At 36.3% G+C, this 8,707-nt stretch overlaps 1 protein-coding gene across 2 annotated transcripts; it reads left to right on the top strand.

The window, feature by feature from the left end:
* Nucleotides 1–3,236: 3,236 nt before the first annotated feature.
* Nucleotides 3,237–6,247, top strand: LOC110417909 (basic helix-loop-helix (bHLH) DNA-binding superfamily protein). Of its 2 annotated transcripts, none has more exons than XM_021430504.2 (8): nucleotides 3,237–3,841; nucleotides 4,004–4,186; nucleotides 4,519–4,584; nucleotides 4,714–4,782; nucleotides 4,885–4,968; nucleotides 5,085–5,264; nucleotides 5,423–5,551; nucleotides 5,715–6,247. In XM_021430504.2, exons 1-7 carry the CDS (start codon nucleotides 3,470–3,472, stop codon nucleotides 5,513–5,515), a joined length of 1,047 nt encoding a protein of 348 aa, XP_021286179.1. In that variant the 5' UTR covers nucleotides 3,237–3,469; the 3' UTR covers nucleotides 5,516–5,551; nucleotides 5,715–6,247. The 2 variants fall into 2 exon arrangements, with proteins under 2 accessions (XP_021286179.1, XP_021286178.1); XM_021430503.2 differs by having other exon boundaries at nucleotides 3,239–3,841; nucleotides 5,423–5,548.
* Nucleotides 6,248–8,707: the final 2,460 nt, after the last annotated feature.

The following is an 8,707-nucleotide window of genomic DNA, read 5'->3' as shown; positions in this document are numbered from 1 at the left end:
ACGGTCTATTGTCATCGTTACAAAGGCTAGCAAGTAGTTTATGAGATTGCTGGAAACAACGGCGCCAAAATTATGCACTACTGCGTACTTCTTCTATGTTTGCTTATTTTAAAGGCTTTGACCACGACAATGAATCAGTGACATGATCTTACCCAGAAGATAAAGTCAATAATTTTGCTGTCACACAGCATACTAGTTTTTCCTGACATATTAGATAAAGACTTGTCGTGGCATACTAATTGTTCTGTCTTTCAAAAGAAAAGAATTTTAATGTCATGAAATTAAAAATTAATATATATTTATCAAAGTTAATGAATGTGGCATATATGCAATGCGTGCAACGTTCCAAAAATTGCAGAAAAAACATGCGAGAGGACATAATTCATGGGTGTTGTTAACTTTGCAACTGAAATTTTCATGTTTAGTTCGTTTTTTGCTCTCTTCGTGCACGCAGGTTAATAAAACCGGTCAAAACCCGGTGGTTGTTTAGAGCAATAATGCATTCGCATAAAAAGCATGAAACCTCTCGTCGTCGGATCGTACTGTTCTGAAATAAATAAAGCTTTTGTAAGGATGCTCTGTATTGGGTACAGAATCTGGCCACTCTAAGAGCTTCAGTTTTGTCAGCATTAGGACCTGAATTTGAGGTGATAGCTCGACTGCATATGGCGCTTCAAATTTACCCTGAAATGATAGATCCTAGTTAAGGTGCTGCGCATTTTGGCGCAGAAACATTTAACAGCTTCTCCTTTTTATATGTCGAAAAGGCCTCGATCGGACAAAGACATCTGCCAGTGATTCGCAGCAGGGTCGTTGAAACCGTTCCATTCCCCTACTTTCCGTGTATATATATGTATTGCTTTTTCCACGATAAAATTTACACAAAGCTAACGGACTAATCTTTTGAGTATACGATTTGAGTTCTTAAATGTTCAACTAAACTATTTGAAGGGATCTTAAAGGGGTCGCCGCCCAGTTAAAAATGCAGGCCATAAACATGGGCTCCGATTTCATAAGTTGTCGTACTACAATCTATATGGAAAAATATTCAAGCATGTGTAATTTGTGCTAGCTGCTTGTGATCGATTGACATGGAAAGAAGATGGACCCCATTTATAATCTGTAAGCATTTTGTGAAACCCTGACTGCATTACTGATTGAAGCGTCGGGTGTCCAATTTCGAAAAGTTTTCATCTTATATGTTAAACCTTTAAACTTAAAAGTTTAACAGTCAGAAATCCCGATTACGGAAATGGTAAGTACAGTTCAAGGATAAGCACTGTCTTAGAATGCTTTACATTTAAGTCGTTTCTCTAACATGTGCTAATGAATCCTTGAGAATGTAATCATTCCACAATCAATACAATCTTAAAGAAACAATGCCATAAATGCCATAATGATTATTTCCGTAATTGCTATGCAAATGCAGTCACCACTTATCCTGGAAAGAGAGGGTAAAGGAGATGGGAGGGGGGGGCCGGGGGGCCACAAGTTTAGCTTTTGGGTTGATCAGGGCCTTCTGACTGCAAAAGGAGCAATCGATATGATCACTGCCTTTATCTCCTCCATTTGTCTTCTTTCCAGCTTCCTGGTGCTTTTCCGTGTGTTATCTGGGGATCCATGAAATGTCAATGGTACATTTGCACATAAAAAAACCATGCTTATCCATAGTTTTTCGTTTATTATCTTCATGACAACTGATGCGTGCCAAATTGCAGCTAGCCTAGCTCCTCATCCTTTTGTTTCCGGAGATTAGAATATTAACGAATTATTGAGATCTAACTAGTTTGATGTAATTCTTCGGTTTACAGTTAAGGTTTTTGCTTTGTCCCCCAGTTTTTACCATCCTACAGTAATTTCCTTCCAAAAATATCTTCTTTCTACTTAGTTTACTAGTTTTGTTCTCTCCCATGAGATTCATTCTTTTTACAACTTCAATTATAGAATAAAAGAAAAACGACACATGTCATAAGAAATTGTGGATATTTGAATCAAATTCAAGAAGTTATTATTGGGATGAAAAATTTTGATGTTTTGTTAACTTAGTATTTTAAATCGACCGCACAGGTTTAAATTGTAACATGTAAATTTATATTTGATGTAGGATTAAAATAAGATATATCATTCATTCCTATTAATAAATAATAATTTATCATTTTATCCGATTACTAACATTTATAAAGATTCCAAAAGTTTCTTGCTGGGGAGAAAACTATGAGCCTTGGTTAATATGAGAAATTACAATTGATCATTTAAAGACTCGTATAAAAGACAATATATAATTATTTTTATGTAAATAATATTTCTTCTATACTGTACACATTTCTTTAACAAAAAAGATGGGCCGAAGATCAATTCCTGCCGTCGAGGATTCATTTTGGGCTTACTTTATACTTGACCCATTGGGTCAGCCTCAGGCAGAACTGAGCGGGCGGCAACTGGCAAGGGTATCGATTAGATCCTTTGCTCAATCCCATCCGAGTTCTGTTCTTTTCCGCTGACAGTGTCTTTCTTTTGTCTGATAGTACCCATCGGCCGCTTTTACGTTACAACATGCCTTTACTGTTGTACACAGAAATTTAAAAACAGTTTCAACGTATCTTTCAAAAAGCATTTTCGACTTGTCCAGGAAAAGGAAAAGAAAGAAAAAATGGACAATAAAAACAGATAAGAAAATCATATTTCCACAGCCTGTGGCTCAATTAAATGGCCATGCCAAACCAACCTGAAACCGACTTTCTTTTTTTAATCAGACTGACAAGTAAGCTTGACAATGTTGTTGATTTCTCAACAGCATAAGAAATTAATATCTCTGAAGAAAGTTTGCCAAATCACTGTCATGGACTATCATTATACAGCAGAGAAAGTATAGGTATAGTATGTCTGAAATACTGAATCACTGACATTTTAACCTAAAATAAATTACTACTACAAAAGAGGGAAAAATAAAAACAAAATCTTTCTTACTATTCTGAACTAGAAGCCTGGAGGGGTTAGAAGATTGTGACTGTGGTGTCAAACATAATTTTAAAATAAATCTTTACTAACTTCAGCTAGTATCTCACTTTCTTAATTACATGCACCGTATCTAAAAATTCACATTTACCTTTTTGGGCTGTTGCTTTGTTAATTGTTCAGTTTTAATGTTTTATCCAACTATTTTTCTAAGAGTGGGGTGGTGAAGGAGATAAGACCAGTCAAATATACAGACATTGCATGGGAATGAGCTATGAAAGTTTTTTTACTAGGATTTTAATGAGTCTTCCGTCCCTCTGTCTCTCTTTCTTCTCTTCTCTCTCCTGATGTTTATATAAACCTTGGCATCTTTGTTCGTCATAGACCCACTTTTCTTGACTGCTACTTCTGGCTGCCTTGAAGTATCATCAGCTCTCTGAGCCTCTGTCTCTCCCATCACTTTCTTGAAACCTTGCATTTTCCTCTTTCTGAATTGCAAAAACCGCTTCCCCATATGGCAGCCTTTTCATTCCAACCTCACCCTTTTCTTCTTGACTCCATTTTCTTGCCCAATACCCCCACCAAAATTTCTGGCTTTATGGAGGAAGGAAACATCAACTCCAATTGTTTCTCTCAAGTTTACCCACCCGAGCCTATTCAGGAGTCCCCTTTTGACCCTAAGTTCCATGAAAGCAGCTGTCTTGATCACAGCTCGAAGATTGTTTATAGCGATAATGAGCCTTCTGTGACCAAAAAACAGAGCACTGACGACTCAACTGTGGTGGATAAGCTTGAAAGCGGCGAGCAAGTCACTCAGAATGTGACTCTCACAGACAGGAAAAGGAAGACCAGAAATAGGACTGCCTTGAATTCCGCTCAATCTAAGGTATACTTCTTGAAAACCATGTATATTCAACAACTTACAAATTACATGTGCATGCTGGTTTTAATTTACATAATATTCTTCGGCTTTTCGATGATTGGTTTTTAAATTGTTTTTCAATTTATCCTGATATGTGTCCAAATTTTCATGCTTTCTTTCCATTAGGATGCAAAGGAAGGGAAAAGCAAGAAGCAAAGGAAGTGCAATGATGCCCTGAAAAATGAAAAGAAAGAGCCAAAAGCTGATAAGAAGGATCAAAAGAAAGCCACTGAAGAGCCTCCCACAGGCTACATTCATGTAAGAGCCAGGAGGGGTCAAGCAACAGACAGCCACAGTCTAGCAGAAAGGGTACCGCAGCACTGTTTTTCTTTTTCTAGCTAGTCAATGTTTGGGGGTTAGAGAGTTAGAATCCCAGGCTTTTGCAGGGGCTGGGCTCAGCCCTCAGCTCCTGCTGAGTCAATCCCATCGCCTAGGGAGAGTGGGTGAACGATGGGACCAAGCTACCCCGGGGTTCGGTTACCATCATCATTTGACGTTAAAAACCCTTGGACTGAAATAAAAGTACGAAACTTTAGTTCACTATTATACCCACACTAATAGGCATTATATTTAATATTACAACTTTATCAGGTCGACCTATTATTTATTTCTTGTTGGTTATAACTCCAAATGGACTGCAGGTAAGAAGAGAGAAAATCAGTGAGAGGATGAAGATATTGCAGCGTCTTGTTCCAGGGTGTGACAAGGTGCGGTGCAGTACATTTGTCTTGACTTTGTCTTTCACAGGAAAATAATGCAATTGCTTTAGTTCATTTGGGTAATAGATCGACATGGTACATTTCTGACAGCTTTCATGTGGTTATGCACGATAATAGGTAACTGGAAAGGCCCTTATGTTGGATGAAATTATCAATTATGTTCAGTCCCTACAAAATCAAGTGGAGGTACAATAAACAACTGTTCACATTTGTAATCCAACTAGTTAACTCATTCCTCTAATGTAAGACCAAAGCAATGATATATTTTCTCTGTTGTCATGTCTTCAGTTTCTCTCAATGAAGCTTGCTTCTGTGAATCCCATGTTCTATGACTTTGGAGTGGACCTGGAAGCATTGCTGGTCAGACCAGAGGTAAGAAAACATGGGATAAGAAGGAAATTATTTTTAAGTTGTTTATATGTTCTTCTTATAGCCATTATTCATTACAAAAGCCAATGAAATCTTTGTCTCTGACATAATTATTTTAGAGAGTGAACGGTAGTATAGCATCACCACTGCCATCTCTGCAACAATGCAACCCCACTCAGCCTACAGCTTTTCCTTATACAACCACCACCGCCTTTGTCCCAGCTAATAACTATCCTCTTCTGGATACTTCAGCTGCACTTTTACTTCAGCAGGGGCAGAGGCCCAATGTCTTTTCTCAGGTATATACATATATATATATATACTTTATTTGTTTTAACAATTTTGTGTGCCATAAGTAGTAGCAGTAGTAGTATAGTAGTAAGAAGATTACAAAAGAAAATACTATATTTAATAAAAAAATATATATTCTAACTATTTGACAACACATCTTTTTCAGGATAATGGTAGTCTATTGTGGGATGTGGAGGACCAAAGACAGAAATTTCTCAATTCATCTGGGCTCAACGACAACTTGTGTTGTTTCCATTAATTTTAATACAGAGAGCTGCCCTACAAACATCTGGTAGTAAGCCCTCATGTCCTGTCTTTCATGCAATAAAATATTTATAAAAAAAAAATAACTTACATGTTAGTTTATCAACAAGAAATTTACTACATTCACATACTTTTTTTTTCATGTACTCTCTTTTCTGACTTTTGCTCTTTTTTTGTGGATTTATCTTATCCAGCTAGCTTGCAAAAGGAGATACCAAAACCAACCAAAACTAGAGAAAAGGAAACCACCAGGAAAAGAAGAATCAAAACACGGCTTCTCTTTTTCTAGCCAGTATCAGCTCAAGTGGAGGGGCCTTCTCCCTAAAGCTCTAGTTCCAAGTCCAACCGAGTAAATTAAGCAGCATCTGAACATGAATAAAGGGCAGCAACATCAATGGAGGAAGAACACAAAGGACAGATATAACCGACCAAATAAGACCAGATCTTTTTGTAGATCCCCTGTTCCTGTCCATTTTGACTCCCCCAAGTCTCCCATGCACAAATTCCTAGACCCTACGCCTATTTACTGTTTTAGCTTAAAAAACAAGAACCCTTTAATTTTTTTTTTAATTATGTAGTAAAAATATTGTAATATAGAGGTCGACCTTATAAAGCTCCTTTCCTGTTGTTACAGTTATTCTGTTATTACAGTTATTTTTACCGCTGTCTTATTTCCTCCTGTACCTTTGATTTTATCTATGATTAATAAATTCACAATTGAAACTTTGATGGATGGTTATATTTCTTTATTTCATTTCAACTATAGGGAATATGACTAATCAAAATTAATAATTAAATAGTACAATTAAGAAAGGTGATTAACCTCGAGAAAAAATGGTAAAAACAAATATCATCCACCCTTAAGAATTAAGCTGGACAGTGGACAGTAAAAATAAGATATAGCTTGGTAGGTTGTGGCGCTGAGGTGGATGTAACCAGTTCTGCAATTCAATGAGGAATCTTCTTGTGTTGTAGCATTTATGGGGACTGAGTTTTATTAATGAGATGATTTCCCCCCCTACCCACCCTTTTGTAACGGTTGTACACAGAGCATCTAAATGCAGTCGCAGAGGCTTCTTTTTCCCCGTGCAAATCTGATCCAAGTATTAGCCACTTGTTTACTTTTCCTCTTCCTAACAGTGCCAATTAATAATTGCTCTTTCTTTCAAGATACTCATCACATTTCCGCAACAAATATTCAAAATTAACAAATTCTTTAATTCCAACAAATTCAGAAACAATGTTGGGTATTTTTCATTTACGATGTCCAAATATATAGCCATAGCATCTTTGGATATGGATCAACAAGATTCTGAAGACAACATGTATTTGCTGTCCAAAGCACCAGAATTTTTTTTTTTCATTGACTGATGATGGCCATAGAAGAATGATGATCTACACACACACACACAAAAAATCTATTTTTGGGGGAGATAATTTGGCTTAATCACATCTATTTTTAGTGACTTTTGTTAACTGATTTTATTCCACGGGATGGATAGGCAGATTTTGAGGCTTGTAATTCGTTTGTATTGGAATATTTGGTTTTCAGTTGAGAAGGAGAATATTGTGGGGAGAATTTAGAAGAACATGGGAATTTTATTTTCAAAGGTCGAGGAAAGAATGAAAGCTAGGCAGTCAAACTATAATGGTCATGGAATTAGAAAAAAAGTGGTGATCCTGATTTGAGATTGTTACCAGAATAAATATACCCAAAAAGCTATGATAATAATAATAACAACAATCAAAGGTCCGGATTAAAGAGTAACAGCAAAAGCCATTGACTTTGTTGTCCTTGCAAAACTTCATAAAAAGAAAGTCAAGTTGTAACCGTCTTGATTAAAGATTTTAGTTTAAAGATTTTAGGCTTTTCTTGAAGTTCCCTCAAACTATTGAAAGCAAATGTAATTGAATTCTTTATTTTTGGTGACAAGACTTTGGAACTTGCCACTTGGCTAACTTTAAACATTTTTAATTCTTCTGTTATGCGAAAAACCTACCAAGGTAACTGGATTATATTTCTAATGATTGCATTATGATTTGATTAAACAGGTCATTAAGTACAAAATACAAAACCATAGGCCCCCCAAGAATGAGCATCAAAATGACTAAAAAGTGATTTGATTAAAGCATTCAAGTTAATTAATCCCTAATCAGATGGAGATTTAGGGGCCCCTTACACCAAGGGTGAGTCTGGCAATTATTTTCCAGGCCCCATATATGACAGTATTAAAAAGTGGGCTATAGAACAACCTGCTTGGAAGAGAAATTTGATTGAAAATCAAACTTACTGCAACAATAATGTAATTCCCAATTATCAGCATCCTCTGTATGACTCCCGTAACTAAACAGTTCTCTATTTTTTTTTTGGGTTGAGTGTTAGGTTCCACTGTTGTAGATGCAGACAATCCATGTGGTTCGGGTGTTCCACCTGTTTTTAACGCGGACCCACATGCCTTATTTCTTGCAGGAGTGGCTCAACTTTTCTAAATGCTGCAAGGAAACAAAGAACAAAGTTGGATCGTTATTCAGCATTTCAAGTCCCATCTGGAAAAAGTGAAAGAAAATTCTCAGCTCTAGAATCAGCTTGCTTCACCCGATCTTTTTACACTTTGAATTTCATTTCCTTCTATGTTTATCCCTCTAAAACACCTTTCTACTCTTTCACTGCAATGAAGATAACGTTTAAAAAAGAAAGCAAGACATGACAATATATATATTTATTTATTTCCTCTTTCATATACAACATCAAGCTGATAACGATGATTCAATTCTTAAAATGATTGGTAGCTAATAAATGCAAGAAGGGTAGCCCACTAAACTTTAATTTCTTTCCAAAGCTGGACGGACCGTCACATATTTGCCGATTGGCTCTTTAAAGAAACAAAAAAAAAAACTTATTTATGTCTTCAGATGACAGCTGATCATCATATCCTGGCTGTTGTCATTGTTTTTTGAAGTAAAATCAGATGTTTCTCAAATCAAAGCTGTTAACTGTCTCCAGAAGAGGAAAGTGTTGTCATCTGGATAAGGGGTGCTTATATTAGCATACAAATTCCATCCTCCACGCATTTGTAGGCTCACCTACTGATCAAATTGGTTTTCAGGGTCCCTCATGTTTTTCAAATCTTTCTTCAAATTTTCTTCTAAGTTAATTTTTGGGTCCCTTTGGTTATCAGTCGTAATT

Source organism: Theobroma umbraticum, unplaced genomic scaffold, assembly GCF_002168275.2.
Source record: "Theobroma umbraticum cultivar Fairchild unplaced genomic scaffold, ASM216827v3 scaffold_50.0, whole genome shotgun sequence".
Taxonomy (NCBI): Eukaryota; Viridiplantae; Streptophyta; class Magnoliopsida; order Malvales; family Malvaceae; genus Theobroma; species Theobroma umbraticum.
The sequence above is the reverse complement of the archived record's forward strand: the minus strand, read 5'-3'. Positions and strand labels throughout refer to the sequence as shown.